Source organism: Schistocerca piceifrons, chromosome X (genome assembly GCF_021461385.2).
Source record: "Schistocerca piceifrons isolate TAMUIC-IGC-003096 chromosome X, iqSchPice1.1, whole genome shotgun sequence".
NCBI lineage: Eukaryota > Metazoa > Arthropoda > Insecta > Orthoptera > Acrididae > Schistocerca > Schistocerca piceifrons.
Genome location: NC_060149.1, coordinates 27,051,062 through 27,075,303, shown reverse-complemented (window position 1 = coordinate 27,075,303; position 24,242 = coordinate 27,051,062). Strand labels below are relative to the sequence as shown.

Below are 24,242 nucleotides of genomic sequence, written 5' to 3'. Positions count from 1 at the left end.
AAAGTTTAATCTTTAGTTGCCACCAACTGTAAATAAGAGAAAAAGCCACTAGCATACAAGAAATATGGGACTGACATACAAGAATCAAAGGTAAAGCAGTGAAAGAAGACATGCTCATAATTATGGAAACCGAAATGTGTGGTGGTCAGGCCAGTCAGTCATGAGAGGAGGGTCCTCACACCCATATCAAACCAATGCATTGGACTGAGAAAAAGACTAACATAGAGGGAGGGGCATCGACAAAAACGAACTCAATAATAACTAAATAAATAAATAACTGCACTCATGCATAGGACTAGCAACCACAGCAACTGCCTCCACAGCACTCCACAGAAGTGATTAGTGCAGCTGTTCAGGGTGCCGGCTGACTGTGACAGCAGAAATGACTGCCATAGGAGTCAATGAGGTGGGGAAATGAAATAGAAACGTAAAAAAGTGCAACGAACAGGCTGACCAGTTCATCTGCTTACATAAGTGTGATTCACAAGATTCATACAAAATAGAACTACAAATATGAGGATAATTATAACAACATATAAACAAAATTGTTCATAAAAAATGCCTACAAGTCAACTTGGACAGAGTACATCAGAATAATAAGATAAAAGACAAACATGCAACTAAAATGAGGCACATATAGCATACAGAAATATATCCAATAACTGAGCGATAAGACGACAGGCAAAGTGTCGAGGAGAATGGTGCAAGCCATTAAGATTGGTAACCGTGTATACACTCGTCTTTAAAAGAGCCAAAACAGTCTTAGTATAAAAAACTTAGTCACGATTGAACTGATATACACAACAGGAATTGCAATGTAAGTATCTAAAACAGAGTGATGCACTTACTTTTGTAATTACATTCATTCTTATATTTGTAGTTCTATTTTGTATCAATCTTGTAAACGACACTTATGTAACCGGACAGACAAGTCAGCCATCGTTGCCTGCATTTCTTTGGCTCTCTATTTTGATAGCCCATTTCATTGGCTCCCACAACAGTTGTTTCCACCACAACGGTCAGCCAGCTCCCTGGCCAGCTGAACTAGTCACTTGTGCAAAGTCCCATCGAGGCATATGCCTGCACTTGCTGGTCCTGTGCGCGAGTGCAGCTATTTATTTATTATCGAGTTCATTTTTTTCCAGATCCCTCCATTTATGTCAGCATATTTGTCCCAATACTGGGCATAAGACGTGGGTGTGGACCCCCCGCCCACCCCCACACAACTGACTGGAACAACCGCCACACATTTGTGTGTCCGTAATTATGTGAGTACACCTCTTCTCACCACTTTACTTCTTTCATTTTGGTATGTAAACCCATACTTCCTTGTATGCTAGTAGCTCCTCCTCTTATTCACAGTTGGTGGCACTTGAAGATGAAGCTTTATGCTTCAAAACCTGTTGTGTAATAAATAAGAAATTATTGGTAACTGGAGCAGATATTTTATTCTATTAACATTTAGAATATCAAGTGTGCAAAATCCAATATGTAACTGTAAGGCAAATACTAGAACTTCAAGTCAAAAATGACAACTGATGAGTACATATCAGTATTCCTCACATCATAAGCTGAGTGAGCATTGCTGCCCCCCCCCCCTCCCCTCTCCCCTGCTGTGTTACCACACAGTGTTTACTCAGTTTATCAAAGTTCTTTCACACGGAAATTAAACCGTTTTATGCTTACCAATGCATGAGCAGAAATATTGCCAAGGTGCGTCACATAAGTGTCACATTGCATCGCGTTCATCATCCGAGCAGTGGTGTCCTGTGGCTAGTGCTAGAAGGCCCCCGATCAGAGGCTACTGCATGCCTAGGAAACTCGCTGGCATAAATTGTTCTATCTTGAGTCAGCCATAAGGTCTTTTGTGGTAATGTTTCTGGAACAGTTTGCTATTACTGATGAATTAGAAAGGGAAGCAAATTATCTTTTAGGTTCCATCAGACTGATGCTTTTAGCATACAAACTACATGCAGTTTAAAAAAAAAAAACTAAGGCATTGACTCTAGCTCTTGACTTTCCTCTACAGTGCACAATGTTTATCACTAGACTACGAGCAGAGACAATACTACTACACCTTGGGTTGAAGACAATAGTTCCTCCAGAAACTTCAGCACCCTACAATGTTGATACATCTTACATATGGCTGGACTTAGAATTCTGGGGGCAGTCAGTTATTGAGGCCTTGAGCAAACAACTCCAACTTAGTCACTGCGGCACCCGGCCAGCAAATAGGCTCTATGATAAAGACTATACTTTGTTCTGACAATTCTTTTTTTTTCTTTGATGGTCAACTCATCCCTCCTCTCATATATTTTCACCCAGTACCCTGGTGAAGACTGGCCATAACCTTTCTGGTAAATGACATCAACTCACCTCCTCTGGTGGTGAGGCACTGACTTCCACCCCAGCTTTTAAACTTCTGTGTGAGTTACTGGTCCTGTACCTCATCCACAGTAGCACTGTAGTGCACAAAAGTGCATATTGTAGAATTGATATAACAGAAAACCTAAAAAATCATTTGGAATCTGGATTGGTGCCACCTCTTAGACAAGCCACAAAAATATTTTCTTGCCCTTCAATATCAGAATTAAGTTAAGTTCATTTTATTTTCCATGGAACAAGGGTATTATAACACATCTGTCATTTGTGAGCTGTTTGCTTAGCACTCTTCAGTTTGGTACAGTTTTCCACATTAAACTGTGTCATATGCAGCAACCTACTGCTACTTAACCACCTTGCCTACACTGAACACATGACACTGTGTGTGAATTGATAGCAGCACAAGATAGAGAAATAATATAACTCTCCCAACCTCAAATTTTGTTGCATGGAGGGAATTTCCACATGTCAACTTTCCCTGGATGAAATGACACAGAAATTGCAAATTACTGTGTATTTTAAGAAAGAGTACCTTGTACCCAGTTACTTATGAGCCTGTGTCCTAATTTAGTGGCTGTCATAATTTAGTTTCACAACTTTTAGAGTATCTAAGGTCTCAATATAGTGGACTGAGGAGAAACCAAGATCTCAAAACTAGTCCAAGCAAATAAAATTACCTTCACAGCTAACAGAAGATTAAGCACACAAATAATGTAATTATTTCAAAGTAGTGTTACACTATTTACCTTCTTGAATGATGCAACAAGACCTCGGCATGCTTGGCATGGAGGTAGTTTTAGAGAATGTAATTTGTCAACTTTGTCATCTGATACTGCATACAACAAGTGGGTTACCAACATTAATAAAACTGCCTTGCGATACATTTCTGCTTGACCTGAAACGAGAAAAATACAGTAAACAATGCCTCTTCTGTTACAGTATACTCAATTTATTACACCTGCATCTGAAATCTCATTGTTTCTACAATATCTGTATTACAGGCCCTAAATTTCACTTTCCTTAATAACTACAGCAATGATATTCACATTTACTACTGTGGATATAACTACTGTCCTGACATCACAATTTACTAATGTGGAAACAATTTTTTATTCCACTGCATGTTCAGAAAGCTTGTTATCGTGTTCACAATTTAAGTCTTCACTGCAAGAAAGTAAATAAAGACACAGAATAAAAAAAGGCTGAGTACAAAATCTCTCTGCTAAAACTTCTAACTGCTAATTAACGACCCATTTTGAAGACTTGGTTGTGTAACAAAACTAATGTACTGCAAATTTTCCAGTCACTGACAATTTTAAGTTTCGCACTTTCTATGCCTGCTAATGTGTGAAATGCTGAGCACTCTCCTCATGATTTCAACATCAAGCATATCCACCTTGCATGTTGCTTCTTGGTAATGACTATTTACTGACCAACTTGGAGCTGTATATTATATACACAAAAAACATGTCAAGGTTCAAATATTTTCAAGGACTTAAAAGTCCTGTTGGCAGCATGAAAAGTAACAGTGTTCACTGTAAACAGGTCTCTATTCTTAGGCCATATCTGTATTAGCCAAGTAGTAGCAGCAGCAGAGAAGCAAACCAGGTACTTACAAGGGAACCTCCCCATCGCACCCCCCTCAGATTTAGTTATAAGTTGGCACAGTGGATAGGCCTTGAAAAACTGAACACAGATCAATCAAGAAAACAGGAAGAAGTTGTGTGGAACTATGAAAAAAATAAGCAAAATATACAAACTGAATAGTCCACGGGCAAGATAGGCAACATCAAGGATAGTCTGAGCTCAGGACCTCCGTGGTCCTGTGGTTAGCGTGAGCAGCTGCGCGTATAGTAAAGCCATCTAGTATTTAAGCACTGAGTATTTGGTCAAGGGCAGGCAACTACAATGCATTAACACAGCAGTTCTGACTTCTGAGCGAGAGAGAGAGAGAGAGGAGAGAGAGAGAGAGAGAGAGAGAGAGAGAGAGAGAGAGAGAGAATGTGATCTCTGGGCCATTTTCTGTACCACCACTTTCCATTTGCTATCCTGAAAAACTGAGTCTGCATACCTCCATAATGAGTGAGATATTGAGCTCAGAACGAGGAAGAGGTGTTAGTATTGTGCTATGCATAGCTTGGGGGTAAGTATTTCTAGAAAAGAAAAAAAAGAAGGTAAAAACAGTGAACGTGTTATGTGGAATGTTGGATATTTTATAATCATTATTATTATTATTATTTCTTTCCTTTCTCAGACATTATGTCCGGTTAAAAACGGAAAGTGACGCGGACCTTGAGCAAGAGTGACTTCCTTTTAACTGTACGGTATATGTTACATTGCATTTAGGAACTTTCAGGTAATTGAATATGTATCAATAATTAGAGATTTCTGTAGTTGTATATATATGTCTGGCTGTAGCTGTATTGCGTTGATGTACTGGTGGATATCGTGTGGTATGACTCCTGTAGTTGATAGTATCATTGGTATAATGTAAACTTTATCCTGATGCCACATGTCCTTGACTTCCTCAGCCAGTTGGATGTATTTTTTCAATTTTCTTCTCCTGTTATCTTCTGTATGTTTGTTGTATTGGTTATGGATATTTCGATTAGTTGTGTTAATTTCTTCTTTTTATTGGTGAGTATGATGTCAGGTTTGTTATGTGGTGGTGTTTTATCTGTTATAATGCTTCTGTTCCAGTATAATTTGTATTCATCATTCTCCAGTACATTTTGTGGTGCATACTTGTATGTGGGAACGTGTTGTTTTATTAGTTTATGTTGTATGGCAAGTTGTTGATGTATTATTTTTGCTACATTGTCATGTCTTCTGGTGTATTCTGTATTTGCTAGTATTGTACATCCGCTTGTGATGTGATCTACTGTTTCTATTTGTTGTTTGCAAAGTCTGCATTTATCTGTTGTGGTATTGGGATCTTTAATAATATACTTGCTGTAATATCTGGTGTTTATTGTTTGATCCTGTAATGCAATCATGAATCCTTCCATCTCACTGTCTATATTGCCTTTTCTTAGCCATGTGTTGGATGCGTCTTGATCGATGTGTGGCTGTGTTAGATGATACGAGTGCTTGCCATGTAGTGTTTTCTTTTTCCAATTTACTTTCTTCATATCTGTTGATGTTATTTGATCTAAAGGGTTGTAGAAGTGGTTATGAAATTGCAATGGTGTAGCCGATGTATTTATATGAGTGACTCCCTTGTGTATTTTGCTAGTTTCTTCTTGTTCTATAAAGAATTTTCTTAAATTGTCTACCTGTCCATAATGTATGTTTTTTTATGTTGATAAATCCCCTTCCTCCTTCCTTTCTGCTTAATGTGAATCTTTCTGTTGCTGAATGTATGTGATGTATTCTACATTTGTGGCATTGTGATCGTGTAAGTGTATTGAGTGCTTCTAGGTCTGTGTTACTCCATTTCACTACTCCAAATGAGAAGGTAAATATTGGTATAGCATAAGTATTTATAGCTTTTGTCTTGTTTCTTGCTGTCAATTCCGTTTTCAGTATTTCTGTTAGTCTTTGTCTATATTTTTCTTTTAGTTCTTCTCTAATATTTGTATTATCTATTCCTATTTTTTGTCTGTATCCTAGATATTTATAGGCATCTGTTTTTCCCATCGCTTCTATGCAGTCGCTGTGGTTATCCAATATGTAATCTTCTTGTTTAGTGTGTTTTCCCTTAACTATGCTGTTTTTCTTACATTTGTCTGTTCCAAAAGCCATATTCATATCATTGCTGAATACTTCTCTTATCTTTAGTAATTGGCTGAGTTCTTGATTTGTTGCTGCCAGTAGTTTTAGATCATCCATGTATAGCAAATGTGTGATTTTGTGTTGGTATGTTCCAGTAATATTATATCCATAATTTGTATTATTTGGCATGTTGGATGGTGGGTTCAGAGCAAGGCAGAACCAGAAAGGACTTAATGAGTCTCCTTGGTATATTCCACGCTTAATCTGTATTGGCTGTAATGTGATATTATTTGAATTCGTTTGGATATTAAGTGTGGTTTTCCAATTTTTCATTACTATGTTTAGAAACTGTATCAATTTAGGATCTACTTTGTATATTTCCAATATTTGTAGTAATCATGAGTGGGGTACACTATCAAAAGCTTTTTGTTAATCAATGTATGCGTAGTGTAGCGACCTTCGTTTAGTTTTAGCTTGATATGTCACCTCTGCATCTATTATCAGTTGCTCTTTACATCCTCGTGCCCCTTTACAGCAGCCTTTTTGTTCTTCATTTATAATTTTGTTCTGTGTTGTATGTGTCATTAATTTGTGTGTAATGACTGAAGTTATAATTTTGTATATTGGTGGTAGGCATGTTATGGGGCGATATTTTGCTGGGTAGTTATTCCTTGTGCAAGTGTATCAGGAACTGTGTATGGGTCTGCAATGTAACTGTTAAATAATGTAGTTCGATGTGAATTTGTTCAGGTGAACAGAAATTTGCTATTTTATCTTTTCCAGGGGCTTTCCAATTGTGCGTAGAATTAATTGCTCGGGTGACTTCATGTTGCAAAGGTCCCGAGTTCGAGTCTCAGTCCAGCACACAGTTTTAATCTGCCAGGAAGTTTCATATCAGCGCACACACCGCTGTAGAGAAATTTCATTCTAGAAACATCCCCCAGGCTGTGGCTAAGCCATGTCTCCGCTATATCCTTTCTTCCAGGAGTGCTAGTTCTGTAAGGTTCGCAGGAGAGCTTCTGTGAAGTTTGGAAGGTAGGAGACGAGGTACTGGCGGAATTAAAGCTGTGAGGACGGGGCGTGAGTGGTGTTTGGGTAGCTCAGTCGGTAGAGCGCTTGCCCGCGGTAGGCAAAGGTCCCAAGTTCGAGTCTCGGTCCGGCACACAGTTTTAATCTGCCAGGAAGTTTCAATGTTGTGCATACTTGTGATCAGTATCCAGTTGTGTTGGTTCCTAAATTTGTTGCTTGGTAATAACAGAACATGAGGTGTCAGCTAACTTCATCTGAGCATCTCATCCTCTGTCTTTGTTTTCCTTCTAGAGTGGTTGCAGGATTCATATCCTGCAAAACATCTCTATTCGGATTTAAACCATTTTCTGTGTGTCTAGCAGTGTTGTTACCATTGTGGATGGGCATAGGGTTCAAGCATCGTCCCCGACCATGACAACGCTTGTCCGAGGCTTCATTAGTTCTGTCCTAAACCAACTAATCACACTAAAAGGGGGGTTAGCCCTATTAGTGGTTTGTTCTTTTCGTCGCCTTTTACAACTGGCAGAACATATCAGAGGCCTATTCTTTTCCAGGGCCTCCATGGGGTTTATTATTATTATTTTATTATTTGTATAACATTTTTTAACAAACCCCCTACTCTGTTTTAACTAAGTAACCCTTCAATGTATAAAATGTATTGCATAACAGGTACTTTTTAGCTGCCTTTTTAAATAAGTGTATTTTTGCAATTTCTTTAATCTCTTTTGGTAATTTATTACACAGTTTTATTCCTTGGTAGAAAATGCTGTTTTGAGTTTTTTGTTAATTTTTTCTTGGTAAATGTAAGATGAGTCTATCTCTTGTTGCATGGTTATGGACAGAGCTGTTGTGCAGTAATTACCAACGTTATTTTTGATGTGTACGACTGACAGGTAAATGTATTCACATGGAGCAGTTAAAATCCCCAGTGTTCTGAACAGGTCTTTACAATGAGCTCGGCTAGTATTTTTGGTTATTATTCTTATGGCTATTTAGTGGAGTTTGAAAATTGTGTTCATATTTTGTGCATTTGTTCCCCAAAAAAGAATTCCATACCTACGAATTGAGTGCACATATGAATAATATGTAACTAAAAGACACTGTATGTTACACACTGATGATAGGATTCTAAGGGCATAACATGCTGATTACATTCTGTTTGCAAGTACCCTTGTGTGTTCACACCACTTCAACTGAAAATCAATATTCATTCCTAGAAATTTTGCATTTGTTACACAGTCTATACAGGTGCCATCTACATTCAATTTAATATTGCCATTTTTCCACTTCAAACTGAAATTCATGGCATTAGTTTTCTTTATGTTCAATGTCACTTTATTACTTATTGACCAAACAAAAGCTTCCTTGAGAGTTTCATTTTGCTTTCTCGGCAAGTTCTCCTCTTGTTTTCTCAGTGACTATAATATTGCTGTCATCAGCAAAGAGGAATTTTTCACCATGAGTAACACTACTGGGGAAGTCATTGATGTATATCAGGAACAGCATTGGTCCTAATATGCTACCTCGCGGAATCCCTATATTAATGTATTTTGGTTCTGATAAGTGTTTCACTAAATGTTTGGATCTATTTGAAGTACGTGTTATCTCTACTCTTTGTACCCAATCTGCTAGGTATGATCGAAACCAGTCGTTAGCTACCCCTCTTATTCCTAATGCTTCTAATTTATTTAATAGAATCTTTTGGTCAACTGTATCAAACGCCTTAGATAGATCCAAAAATATGCCTGTGACACACTCATCTTTATCAAGATCATCACGTACAACTTTTGTGAATTCTACTATGGCTGACTCCGTATCTTTGGTACTTCGGAAACCAAACTGTGATTCGCTTCAAAGATTGTACTTATTTAGGTAATTCATTAATCTGTCTTTCATAATTGCTTCTATTATTTTTGAGAAGGCTGACAGCAGGGAAATGGGCCAGTAATTTTCTATGTCTTCTGCATTACCTTTCTTAAGCAAAGGTACAACTCTTGCCTGTTTTAACTGCTCTGGAAATGTCTGTGACGCGAAGGATTCATTTATTACATTTGTTAAGGGGCCTTGTATAATCCCTATGCATTGTTTCAGTAAACACATTGGAACTTCATCTAAGCCTACTGACTTTTTATTTTTTAGTTTTTGAATTGTTCATTCTCTGTGGTTGGCAGTAACATCATTGTATTTAGTGCAACATTATTTACAGGTGTTAAATTTGTTTGGGGGAATTTTTGCTGTAACTTCTCTGCAATACATGAAAAATGCTCATGTACATAGTTTGCTATGTGCTGTGGATCATTTATTACTTTATCCCCCTCCCTTAGCAGTATGTTAGTCTGCGTTTGTTTGCCTCTCCCCGTTTCCTTTTTTATAACATCCCAGACTGCTTTGCTTTTATTCTCTGCATTATACCGCATATTAATTTGTCATTAAATGACTTTTTTGCACCAACCAGCACCTTTCTATAGATCTTTTAGTATCTATGACAGAAATTTAAGAATTCTGGATCATTGCAAATATTTTTCATGGAACTGAGGTGCTTAAGTGTTTGGGAGGACTTTATAATACTTGCTGTTATCCATCTGTTTTTGCGAGATGTTGATACAGACATGCATACTTTTGGGAATGCTTTTTCAAAGTTCAATTTAAACAATATTGAGAATTTAGAGAATTTCATATTCACATTGGTTTCCCTATACACTTCATCCCAGTTATGTTTTTCTAGTACTGATAAAAATCTTTTGTTTTGGTTTCTGATAGATGTATTTTGTAGGCTTGTAGTTTAGGGAATTATTCGATGCCTGACTTTACTGTTGTTATTTGACAGAGATGGTCTGATAGTCTGAGATCTTTTACAGCTACATCACGTTTTTCCCTGTCCGTATTTGGGGCCACATGGTCAATTACTGATGAAGTCCTCATGGTAACCCTTGTTGCACTATTGACCAATAGAGAGATGCCAAAACTTTGAAGGATGTTTATGAAGGTGCTGCTGGATTCATTTATGATGTTAGTGTCCCCACAGATAATTATGTTGATATTAGTACTTGAGACTTTATCTAGAACTTCTGTTAACTTATTGAAAAAAGTGTCCACACTACCACTGGGATATCTACACACACACACACACACACACACACACACACACACACACACACACACACACACACACACACACACACACACACACACACAAACACAAACACAAACAAAATGATTAACTTCTTGGTGATATCAAGCCCTCTTAATTCAATAACTGATATTTCAAAGTGTTTCTCTTCACTTAGTGTACTGAGGTCATGTCTTGATTTGAACTGTTTTCCTTTTCTGATATAAATGCATGATCCTCCACCTCTTGTAGTTCTGCAGTACGAGTTTGCCCTTTCATACAATGATAATACTACATGTTGGATTTGTGTGTCTCTACACCAGTGCTCAGTAATACAAACTACTGTGCAGTTCAGCAGTTCAAAGATTGGAGTTAAATTTCTAACAGTTGTATTTTATGTTTTTATTGATTGCATGTTTTGATGGAGTATTGTCAAGTTTGTGAAATGCCCCTTGTTACTCTTTCCAATAGTTTGTTTTTCTTTGTGATAGTGTGTTCGATGGTGTTGAAACATGCAATCGCCATACCCAAATTGCTCTTCAACAGTGGGAAGCAGTAAGGTGCTTAAAACACCAGTGTAGGCCTGTGCTGTGATAGTGCCACGTGAAACAACAAGGCATGCAAGCCGCCTCCATGAAAAACACAACCACACCATAACACCACCACCTCCGAGCATTACATATTTAAGATAATACCGTGCTTATTGTATGGGAACAAATCTTTAGCACTCTATTGTAAAAACCATCAAAACCTGGTGAGCTTCTGTTCTTGACAGAATATATAATTCTCTTAATTTCAGATGGAGAAGTCTGACAAATTCATATGATGGAACTTGGAAGTTACTTTTTTAATATACTGCAGTACTTTCCCTGTACAAGTGCTTGTCCCTATAGTTTCTGCTATATTTAAGAAATGATTTTTAAATAAATCAGTATCTTTGACTCATTTATAGGCTTTCCATTCAGTTCCTGTTCTGCGGCTGTTTATCCTGTCTCATTTCATTACGTTGCATATAGCCTAAAGTCTGTTGTTGGAAATATTTCTGATATTATGTGCATATTCCTTGATTTTTTTAATAACCTTTCTCGTTAATTTTGATTAGGCTTTCTAGAGTGCAACTGTTGCAAGACCTCTACTCTTTCTTGCCAACAGATATATTTCCCTTTTCCTTTCACAAGAAATGTTGATCCCTGTAGTGATTCATATGATTATAATTATTTTACATGGGTGTTTAGTGTCGTTTCTCATGAGCTTATGTAGAAAGATATTTTCAAATACTGATATGAAACTGTCGCTGAACAGAGTACATTTCATGTTAACATTTGGTTCACTATAAATTTCACTCCCCGCTATCCCTTGTAAACTATTCGTAAAAACCATTTGCTCTGGAGTCAACTACTTCAATTTCCAGTGACGAGTGTCCATACTATAAGGGACAATGTTATTTATCCTAACTTTATGTCATAATCAGAAAGAGAAATTGTTTCTATGTTAGTTATTTTCTTGCTTTGACGAAGTCTCTTTCAATTTGGCACTGTATTAATTAGGATACAATTTGCAAGTTAGTAGCAAGAAAATTTACACTTTTTGTATCACTGGTGCAGCATCAACGATGAACTTCCCCCCCCCCCCCACAAACATTTTTGTAAACTAATTACCCCCCAATAATGTGTTATCAAAACTTCTTTTACCAGAGTCTTTAAGTTTTTATTTCACCAATGTGCAAGTGGACGCCCATATGTTTATAAATGATACTATTTTGTGTATGAATGGAATAAGAAAGTTCGTCTTATAAATATCTGACGTATCTGTAAATCACATAAACGCCCACTTGAAAATTGCTTGAAGCCCATTACTTCGAGTAATTGTTAAACTACTTGTAATCTTGCTAATATGAACATCGCGAGGAAAATATTTTGTTTATTATTATTTTGCGCGTGTGAAACGATTGTTTTGTGAATTTACGAGAAGCATAGATATCGCATAACATAGAATCACCAAAAAAATATTTAACCCCAAATTCTTGGCTGTCATCAGCTCTATACGTTGCCCGCACTACAAATAAAACTGTATTTCCATACTTACCGTCAGTCGTCTGCTACAATTCGAACACGTAATCCATCCATGCTACCGGCAAATCGTATTTCCAGAGTTATACTACAAACAAGTAAAACAACGAATAACATGAGAATAACGAATCGCGAGCGAACTTCCACGACTTCCTCAAATAAGTCCCATTATGCAAGAATGATTTTGTCTGTAACTTTTTCTGCATTATAAAAATAGGGGCTGGAAAACATTTTTATAATTTTAATGGTAATATGTCATACATTACATAGTACACGAAAATTTTGTTACAACGTTTAAACAAAAAAAAGTTGGATAATGGACAGTTCACACTACAGTCAACGGTGCGGAGCGGAACGAAACATTAGGCAACGTCACTATGAAGTGGAGACTTCACACCTGTGCACTCAATACTACATTAGAGAGAATGCTATATGAGGCACAGACCATTAATAATAAATTATCTTTGGTCTGCTACTTGATGTACAGCCGTGACGCGAGACGTTACAGTCGCCACATTAACCCAGGGCATGACCTGCTATACTAAAAAATTCAGGTACCCATTAATGGATACAATGCGACGCTGTCTAGGGTTAGTTTTGTAGTTCGCTGTTAATATTGATTTCTTGATACAGTTCTTCCTTGTAAGATCAATTTCGCAGTTACTCTGCTGTTAACAGTTGTAATTTTCGTATCGCTGCTCAGTATGGGGCCCCAAATGATAGTTCTCAAAAATCTTATTTCTGTGCAATAGATTTTTTTTTTTTTTTTTTGCTTTCATTTTTCTGATTTAATTTCCCTAATGACGACACTTCATGGCAATACAAAATGAGCAAACAACAAGATGAAAATTTTGTTTACTATAACTAAGGCCCATTCACACCGCATGAATGAAAATAACACGAAGTCTAACAACATTCCCACCATGCCATTTGAGCTCAAACCAAGCGATCAATGAAAAATCAGAACTAGAAGACGAATCGAAAAGCACTGTTTCATTCTGGTGTGGGTTTACATTTTAAACTGAGTTCCACGAGCTATGTATTGCCGCTTTGTTTTTGCAACTTTGTGATCGCAGCAAATTCAGCATGATTAGTTTCAGCGGTAATATTGGGGACGAACAAAAGATTGAAATAAGTTAAGTGAGTTGATCTTCGAAATCGCAATATATTCGCACAAAAAAACAGGTAAATATTTAGGACAACGAAGAGTATAAATGTCATTTAAGCTGTAGTCATAGGTTGCTGCCTAACTAGACTCTCTGAAATCGCAATATATTCTGAAATAAACAGTAAATATTTATGACAAGCGAGGAATAGAGGAAGCTGCCCCAAAATGGATTTGTCCCCAAAAGCAGACCCCCTGGTGTCTTGGGTCGGCATTTTCCTGAACTGTTGTGAGATCAAGTCTAAACAGCCTAGGTTCTTTCGAGATCCGGTTGCAACCGTTTGAACCACACAAATGCAGTCGACGCAGCCATTCTCATGTTCCCATAGTTTATGACTGGGCGAAAGCTGTTCGAGTTGCGACAAACTGAACGGTTGCTACTGGTTTCTACTGACCAGAGGAATTTCTTCTGAATCCAAAGCGTTTAATAACCATGTTTCAGACAGATCAGATTCAGAATAACTATTTCTTCAGTCTTGTAGCCTTCTTTATTGTAATTTTATTTACTTGAGGGATACGCATGTATTAATCCTGAGATACAAAAATCACTCGAATTTCACTATCCTTTGTTACCTTCACTTCCAAATAAATTAATTTTCTGTCTTCCATACAAGGAGTGGATCACAAGAGCTGATAATTGTGGGTTACATACTATATGCATTGTTGTAATGACAAGCACACATTAACTTGGCTCACTCCAGGGAAAAGGTGGCATAGATAGAAATATGTATGCTATACTGATACACATATATTAGTGAAATTAAACGGCATAGCAGATTCATAACCACTGGGCACATTACAGCCACTCCTTACTACTCAGCAGCGATAATTTTTCTTCAAATCTGATAATTTCTAGCATTTGTAATGATTGAGCATTTACTAGACGTTGGTACTAATTATCCACAATGTATTGTCAATCAGTAACAAAATTTGTTTTACCAAAATCAATGAGAGAAGCCCATCAAACTTGTCATCATATGCATATAATCAAAATTTGTAAAACAGAACTTGATGTTGATGAGGAAAGTGGTACATGTCAGGAATAATCCAGAACCTCTTCAGTTTACATTTTGTAGCATGCCTTCTCCAAGAAGTGTCGATCACAAGTGCGAACAGAAACGTTTATGTTTACGAAATCGCGACACAGTCGCAAAAAAGCGGTCAAATATTTGTAACAAGTATGAATAAAAATATCATTCCCGGTCTCAGAATCTGTTACAAACACGAAGACGAAAAAAAAAGCTTATAGTAGGACGCAAACCTAATCCTTCAACATCATAACACACACACACAGCCATCTGGTCTAAGGCCACCATCTAAGGCCACCATTATCTTTCATGTTAGGACCTCTGAGAGACTGTTACAGCTGATGTGTCGTTAACTGATATTTAATTTTAAGAAATCTTACCAAAGGTGACATGTTTGTGATAATTCTTCAATGTGACAAAAAAAACATTAGTAAGTAAACGAACATAAACTTGCATGCATGTGAAACACAATGCTTTTCGATTAGTCTTCCATTCTGCCTTTTCAATGGTCGCTTGGTTAGAGCTGATACGGTGTGATGGGGATATTTCCAAACCTCATGTTATTTCGGCACTTGCATTCATACTAGATATCAGTGGAATGGTACATAATGTCAGCATTAAGTGGTGGGTGTTGGTGGGTGTCCAGACTAGAAGGAACGTCAACACGATGTCAATTCTCTTAATTCAATACCAGATGGGGAAAGTGAAGTTTTGAGACACCATCTGTGATATAAAAAGTACGAGTATAGCATCGGAATTAAGGAACTGGTAACTGTAAGGTTAATGGCCAAAGCAAACTTCACAATGGATGCTCTCAGTCAATTTTGTTTAGCGAATTGATAAGAAGAGAAACAGTAATTCAGAACACTGACATTGCTAACAAAAATATATACTCATAAATACATCAAACAATATTTATAAGTAATCTTTTGTGACAGGTCATAAGCTGTAAAACATTATTATTATCTTATCAACTGTATTTTTCCCTATGTAGTAAATAACATAATAATTAACTGTATTTTTCTTGTTCAATAAAGCTGACTTTTTCAGTTAATAATATGTTATGTAATGAAAAGTGTGTCATCAATTTATGCTCTTATTTACTGTACACACAAAATAGGCATCAGCTCTATGCAGTTATTGTAAAACCTAAACCAGTTTCACTTTTGGCTGTCTGGCTTCTCTTATATAAGAACACTCAATGGAAAAAAAATCCAAGTCGACGTGGAACATCTGCAGTTTGTCGTAAAACAAGGCAAAATTACGAAATAAACACTAATAAGACGCAAAAGCGCAAAATCCAAAAAATGGTTCAAATGGCTCTGAGCACTATGGGACTTAACTTCTGAGATCATCAGTCCCCTAGAACTTAGAACTACTTAAACCTAACTAACCTAAGGACATCACACACATCCATGCCTGAGGCAGGATTCCAACCTGCGACCGTAGCGGTCGCGCGGTTCTAGACTGTAGCGCCTAGAACCGCTCGTCCACTCAGGCCGGCCGCAAAATCCACAACTGTAACATTTGTAAAGGTGAAGAAAATACACACCTGGAAATGGAAAAAAAGAACACATTGACACCGGTGTGTCAGACCCACCATACTTGCTCCGGACACTGCGAGAGGGCTGTACAAGCAATGATCACACGCACGGCACAGCGGACACACCAGGAACCGCGGTGTTGGCCGTCGAATGGCGCTAGCTGCGCAGCATTTGTGCACCGCCGCCGTCAGTGTCAGCCAGTTTGCCGTGGCATACGGAGCTCCATCGCGGTCTTTAACACTGGTAGCATGCCGCGACAGCGTGGACGTGAACCGTATGTGCAGTTGACGGACTTTGAGCGAGGGCGTATAGTGGACGTACCGCCGAATTGCTCAACACGTGGGGCGTGAGGTCTCCACAGTACATCGATGTTGTCGCCAGTGGTCGGCGGAAGGTGCACGTGCCCGTCGACCTGGGACCGGACCGCAGCGACGCACGGATGCACGCCAAGACCGTAGGATCCTACGCAGTGCCGTAGGGGACCGCACCGCCACTTCCCAGCAAATTAGGGACACTCTTGCTCCTGGGGTATCGGCGAGGACCATTCGCAACCGTCTCCATGAAGCTGGGCTACGGTCCCGCACACCGTTAGGCCGTATTCTGCTCACGTCCCAACATCGTGCAGCCTGCCTCCAGTGGTGTCGCGACAGGCGAGAATGGAGGGACGAATGGAGACGTGTCGTCTTCAGCGATGAGAGTCGCTTCTGCCTTGGTGCCAATGATGGTCGTATGCGTGTTTGGCGCCGTGCAGGTGAGCGCCACAATCAGGACTGCATACGACCGAGGCACACAGGGCCAACACCCGGCATCATGGTGTGGGGAGCGATCTCCTACACTGGCCGTACACCACTGGTGATCGTCGAGGGGACACTGAATAGTGCACGGTACATCCAAACCGTCATCGAACCCATCGTTCTACCATTCCTAGACCGGCAAGCGAACTTGCTGTTCCAACAGGACAATGCACGTCCGCATGTATCCCGTGCCACCCAACGTGCTCTAGAAGGTGTAAGTCAACTACCCTGGCCAGCAAGATCTCCGGATCTGTCCCCCATTGAGCATGTTTGGGACCGGATGAAGCGTCGTCTCACGCGGTCTGCACGTCCAGCACGAACGCTGGTCCAACTGAGGCGCCAGGTGGAAATGGCATGGCAAGCCGTTCCACAGGACTACATCCAGCATCTCTACGATCGTCTCCATGGGAGAATAGCAGCCTGCATTGCTGCGAAAGGTGGATATACACTGTACTAGTGCCGACATTGTGCATGCTCTGTTGCCTGTGTCTATGTGCCTGTGGTTCTGTCAATGTGATCATGTGATGTATCTGACCCCAGGAATGTGTCAATAAAGTTTCCCCTTCCTGGGACAATGAATTCACGGTGTTCTTATTTCAATTTCCAGGAGTGTAGATTAACTTCCGATGACAGCAAACGACACAAATTCCCCCCCTCCCCAAACTTACAAATCGATGTGAAAACTTTCTTCTGGAGAAACCTTCTCAGTTACGTACCATTCTGTTATGTACCACCCCATGTCGTCCATGCGAATGCTGTCACTTCATATGCATTCTGCAAATTTTTTGGTATGACGTTCATTTCCGTCAATTGTTAATCGGCTTTTTCTCGTCGTATTCGTAGTGAACTTTCAGGTAATACCTCTTCTGACGAGTTCTGTGATGACACTTCCTATTATTTCACGTTGAGCAGGCACTGCTATGTGTGGAACAAAAAATAAGTTCTGGCGATATTTCCGCGAAGTGCTAAGACACGTTGAACCTATAAGAGGCAAGAATGCCTTCTATGTCACAAGCAGAATTAGGGAGATGCCATACTGGATTTCGTCTTTTCACTTGAAGCCCATATTTTGGGGGTTTTCCATTATAACTTACGTCCTACGAATATACACTAAGGTGATAAAAGTCATGGGACAGGAATACACTCACATACAGAGGGCGCAATATAGCATTGGCGGAGCTGTCGTTTCCTACATGATTCTGACACCACAGCGCAAATTAACAGACTCTGAATGCGGAATGGTAACTGGAGCTAACACAATGGCACATTTCGGAAACAGTTAGGGAATTTAACATTCCGAGATCTACAGTGTCAAGACTGTGCTGAGAACACCAAATATTAGGCACTTAGACAATGCTGTGGCCGACGGCCTCCACTTAACTACCAAGTGCAGCGGCGTTTTCATAGAGTTGTCAGTGCTAACAGACTAGTTGAACTGCGTGAAACAACCGCAGAAATCAATGTGGGACATGTGACGACGTACCCGTTAGGACAGTGGGGCGAAATTTGGCATTAATAGGCTATGGCAGTAGACGACCAACGCGAGCCAGCGGCTCCTCTCCTGGGCTTATGACCACATCGGTTGGACCATAAATAACTGTAAAATCGTGGTCTGGTCAGATGAGTTCCGATTTCAGTTAGTATGAGTTGATGGTAGTGTTCGAGTGCGACGCAGACGCCACCAAATGCCATGGAACCTGATTGTAAACAAGGGATTTTGCAAGCTGGTGGTGGCTCCATTATGGTGTGGACTGTGTTCACATGGAATTGACTGGGTTATAGACAGGAAATAGTTATGTTCGGCTTCTTGGGGGCCATTTGAAGCCATGTATGGATTTCATGTTCTCAAACAAAGATGGGTTTGACGAACGTTCTGGAAATTCGAGCTATGATTTGGTCACTCAGATTGCCCAACATGAACCCCACTAACCATTTATGGGACATAATCCAGAGGTCAATTCGTGCACAAAATCCTGCACCAGCAACACTGTCACAGTTACAGATGACTGCAGAGGTAGTATGGCTCATTATGTCTGCAGGGAACTTCTAGCGACTTGTTGAGTCCGTGCCACTTCGACCTGCTGCACTACACGGGGTAAAAGAAGGACCGACACGGTATTAGGAGGTATCCCATAACTTTTGTCACCTCAGTGTATGCTGCTTCGAAGCACCAGCACATTCAGGGTCTGTCGAAAACGCGTCGTTATTGGTACGATGCATTGTAATAAAATAATGCAAATGTCATATTTGTGGTTAAAGAATTTTTTCATTTAGTTATTTTTGTATTATAACTTGTGTGTTATGAAGGAATGCATTTGAAGGCCATGACGCATTGAAAATTCATCAAAAATGCAGCGTGTTGGTATGATTTGATTTGGCTGAATGTCAGTTAACAATATGTCAGCAGTTAAAGCTTTGAAAATATTGTGATATATAATAAGACATAGTATGTTACACAAACACAACGTAGTACAGTGGGTAGAGATGCCAGGTTTTGAAGCACTGTGTAGTTGGTTCCCGACCTGCTGTATCTTTTTTTTAAATTCAACTTAAAATTTCCTAAAAGGTTGTGGATGATTCTTGTTAATCTAATAGAAATATTTTTTGTAATATTTAATGTTATGTAGATATAACTGCACTCTCTCTTAGGAGTGAGTTTGTCTTATTTTGTGAACTTTTATAAGCTGATGTCCTTACTGACTGGACATGGAACTTTCCTTTCTGTCTTATAACATGTGCACAGATATTTAAGGTTTTATTTATATAGACTACCAGTAGAAGAACATGACTGCTAGTCAAGACAGAGGAGTAAAGATGAATTTCAATAGAGAAAATATAGGGATTTTATATGTAACTCTTTTCATAAACAACTGTGTAAGCTAGATGCAGCTGACATCTGCTGCTGGAGATCTCTGCAATCGCAAATCAGGTTATTCATGGGCAATTTGTCTCAAGCAACTGCCTCATCCTGTCCTAGGATGCCTTTTGTCTTTATTATTTTGCTTCGTTTTTTGTCATCATCATCATCATCATCTTGGACAGTTTCCAGCCACTGGCTGGGTCTGTCGGGAACACAAGCCTCTCCATCGTGTTCTGTCTTTCCACCATTCCCCCTCTTCCACCTTCGTCCAGTTCTCTCCTCTTCTCGTCACACATTCCTTCACTCCCTTCACCCATCTATCTCCTGGTCTTCCTCTGGGCCTCTTCCCCTCCAGTTGCAGATCAAACATCCTCTTTGGAATTCTTCTCTCATCCATTCTCTTCATGTGTCCATACCACTGCAGTCTTGATTTTTCTATCCTGTCCTGTACTGGTTCCTCCTTTAGTCTTTCCCTCACATGCACATTTCGCAATCTGTCTCGTCTTGTTACACTCAACCTGCTCCTCTGGAACTTCATTTCTCTAGCCTGTATTCTACTTTTGTCGCTTTTGTGCATTACCCATGTCTCACTTCCGTATGTCAATATGGGGACAAAGTAGGTTCGGTATATAATTCCCTTGGATTTCTGTGGCACCTCCTTGCTCCAAATAAGCCCCCTAATGCATTTGTAGAACTGCCCTGCTTTTCTGCACCTTTCATTTATTTCCATTGCATTTCCCCCCTTACTTTCAATCGTGCTTCCCAGGTACTTGAAGTTCTCTACCACTTGTAGTTTTTCCCCTCCACAAGTTATATCCACATTTGGCCTATTCTTCTTCCTTGTTGTGACAATTATTTCACTTTTCTTTGCAGAGAAATGCATTCCATATTGTGCTGCCGTTGCCTCCCATACATCTAACTGCTCTTGCACCTCCTTCTCGCAATTTCCCCATAACATCAGGTCATCGGCAAAAAGCACTGCTTTCATTTTATGATCTCCAATTGCATCTGATACTTGCTGTAGGATTTCATCCATAACAATAATAAACAATAAAGGGAACATGCCTCGGATCACGGAACGGATTTAAAGGAAACCGACCAAGCAATGGAAAAGGATTACGAGATGGTTTACGACTGGGCACCTTCGTTTTTTGTGACTCATTTTAAATTTCTCTTAATGACTTGAATGTCTATTTCCATTGAGCGTCTTCCCACAGAAGCCAGATATCTAAAAGCAAACAACGATTCAGGTTCTACAATAATTGAATAAAGCTGATCCCTACACTATGTATAAATAAGAAGATAATTTGAGAAGAAATTTTCATTGAATAACTTTTTTAAGTGAAATATCAGTACTGCTGAAGGGAAAAAACACAGTCTTTCTGACGTTATTCACGACATAGAAAAGAAACCAGAATGGACAAGATAAACAGGCATTCGAATTTCCTTATAAATTTTGTTTGATGTGATTGTACATATATTTTTATGCTAGCAACTAAAAGTTGATGATTTGAAGTGTTGTTTCACTTCTCTACAGTTTAACATATAAAATTGATCGAGAACATCCATTATGAAGTTTTCTGTGGCCATTAATAAACTCTACTGTTACTAGTTTCTTAATTCTCATACTATATTCAGACTTTTCGTTTCACAGGTGGTATCTCATAACCATTTGGTACTTGGCTAACTGTCCTCACACTGAATGAGGCACCTGACATGGATTTGGCACAGACTGAAGATTTGTTTCAACCCTAACTTCTCTTAAAACTTTTATCTGTCTGTCCTTCCTATTTTGAAAAAGGTGCTACTTTGAGACCTGCAACCTTTTCTATATTGCTACCTGTGGCAATACCCACCCTAACCCTCCTTAAGTTTTCTGTCATTAGCCAAGTCACTCAACCCTTCCCTTTTATTCCAAGGTGAAGGTCATGCCCAGTGTAATCCCATTTACTGACAGAATCAATGAGAACCTCACTAAAATTTGATCCTGGACCAGGAATAAGTTGCAGACAGTAAGTCCAACTACATGAGACACAGTGCCCATATCATGTCGGATCCACTGGTTAAAATGATTTCTGACTGAAGCACTCTCCAGTGATAGCTATAGAGCTCTATCTGGCTGCCAAACACCACAGCTTGTTAACGAAAACGGTTACAGATAAAATTCCTACATTACCTCTATTAAAACGCTCATTTCCTTCCTTCTCCATATGCTAGTAATGTTGCGCTGTCTGTAAGCAGTGTCTGCGAACATGGTATAAGACAAAAAGGAAATTTCCATGTCCATTCAGTAAGGACACCAGCTCATAAAAGTTCACCAAATCGGACAAACGTAAACAGCTGTTCCGACTCTAATCTAACCCTAGTGATAGAAGAGCTAACATGAGGTCAGTCATGGTGTCTGAGAACAGATACAAATCCAACACTCACATTTGTTGAAGCTGATGCAGTCTTTACCAGGTCACACTCTGTATTGTAACCAGGTGGTAAGTGATGTGTTGACAGAGATCCTGGGAGTCCCACATAGTGTTACCTGGTAAGGACTGCATCAGCATCGACACATACCATTGTTGAGTTTGTATATATTCTGAGACCCATTTGAGCCCTTCTGTCACAAGGATTAATTTGCAGCTGGTACGGCTGTTTGTGTTGGGTACAGGATCACATGTTATTGTAGTTCACACTCATTCTGTCAATAGATGGAATTATACTAGGATGGCCTTCACCTCAACAAGAAAGAGAAGGGTAATCTGGCTAGGCTGATGGCAGAAAAGTTAAGGGCAGAGGTGGCGCTGTCATGAGTGGTAAAATACCAGTTGTTACAGGTGTCAGAGTAGCACACATTTAAGAATAGGAAGGATAGAAAGAAATATATTGTTTTAAAGAGATTAGAACTGAAGCAAAGCTTCAGGTTGAGGAAAAAGTAAACAACGAAATTTTACTGTATTTCACCAATAAAAACAACTCTTGGTTACACATTTTCAGATATCAGCAGAAATTTTAATTTCACCCAATTTTATCTCAGTCAATGTGAAATTTCGTTTTTACATCAAACTATTCGAGGACTAAGAAGAGAAATTAATGAACTGCTTATCTGCATTGATGAATCAAAGTCATCAAACCTAGCTGGCATAATCTACCTCTCTGAACATCATGTGACCCCTCATAAAGATGTGTTAAGTGTTGAGGATGTAGGTTAGCATCTCATTTTTGTGCAGCAGAAATGGAGAAGGACGGACTTGCCACATTAATCAGTATTTGTCATAAATTTAAAAACGTATACATTCATAAAATTTGCCTAGAGCGATTTTTGGAAGCACATGCAACAGAATCAGAATTTTCTAATGAATGTATCATAATGGTAAGTGTATGTCGAGCACCTGCAGATAATTTTAATCTGTTTGTAAATAACCTGGAAGCTCTATTGGCCTATTTAATTGCAGAAAAAAGAAAAATCAAATAAATAGTGGTGGCTGGCGATTTTAATGTAGCTTTTCTTAAAGAAATCTCCTAGTAAGAATTTATTACGGTCAGTTACACTATCATTCAACTTAATTCTTACTGTAAACTTCCCAAGTAGTATAGCTAATAGCTCAAATACAGCCATTGATAATATCTTTATAGAAACGTCCTTGGAACAATATTATATTAAAAAACCACTAGTCAATAGCCCATCAGACCATAACATACAGTTCGTTTTGTTAAATATTAATACTAAACAGGATATAAAATCTACTAAATCTAGCTTCAAGAGGGTACTCAGTAAGCTGAAAATTAATTCTATTAGAAAATCCTACAAAGACATGAACTAGAGTGATGTATGTAGTGCTCATTGCATGAATGAAAAATTCAATACTTTTATTAAAAAGTCCTTACCTTGTTTGAAAACTGTTTTCACCCAAGACTAATGTAGATTAGATGAAAGTCTACACCAAATCCATGGCCTACTCCGCAGTAAAGGTATCTTGCAAGACAAAAGGGAATCTGTTTATGTCAGCAAGAAACAGCTCTGACGACGATGTTACAGCTCATTACAATATATACTCCAAAATATTAAAAATAATAATATGGGCATCAAAGCAAATGGGTTACAAGAAAAAGATAACCACATCAGAATTACTATTACACTCGAGCGCATATCCACTTGACACAGTTCGATCATTCACAATCTCATCGCAAAACAAGTCCAATGCTCCACCTTGCCGTTGGTGGGGAGGCTTGCGTGTCTCAGCGATACAGATGGCCGTACTGTAGGTGCAACCACAACAGAGGGATATCTGTTGAGAGGCCAGACAAACGTGTGCCAGGCCAGATCAGTCAATCATCCAGACTGTTGCCCCTGCAACTCCTGAAAATATCATAATGGTAAGTGTATGTCGAGCACCCGCAGATAATTTTAATCTGTTTGTAAATAACCTGGAAGCTCTATTGGCCTATTTAATTGCAGAAAAAAGAAAAATCAAATAAATAGTGGTTGCTGGTGATTTTAATGTAGCTTTTCTTAAAGAGTGTGGTTCCTGAAGAGGGACAGCAGCGTTTTCAGGAGTT

The 24,242-nt window shown here is 39.0% G+C and overlaps 1 protein-coding gene across 2 annotated transcripts in view; it reads right to left on the bottom strand.

The window, feature by feature from the left end:
* LOC124721641 (cysteine-rich with EGF-like domain protein 2) overlaps positions 1 to 12,654 on the bottom strand; it is an 88,126-nt gene extending 75,472 nt beyond the window's left edge. The window contains exons 1-2 of one of the 2 annotated variants that reach the window (XM_047246703.1): positions 12,320 to 12,654; positions 3,129 to 3,277 (exon numbers count right to left, since the gene is read on the bottom strand). In XM_047246703.1, coding sequence (XP_047102659.1) covers positions 3,129 to 3,266 — 138 coding nt within the window. In that variant the 5' untranslated portion in view covers positions 3,267 to 3,277; positions 12,320 to 12,654. Of the gene's footprint in view, positions 1 to 1,686; positions 1,825 to 3,128; positions 3,278 to 12,319 lie in introns of those variants that run through there. The other variant, XM_047246704.1, reaches the window with a different exon arrangement.
* Positions 12,655 to 24,242: the final 11,588 nt, after the last annotated feature.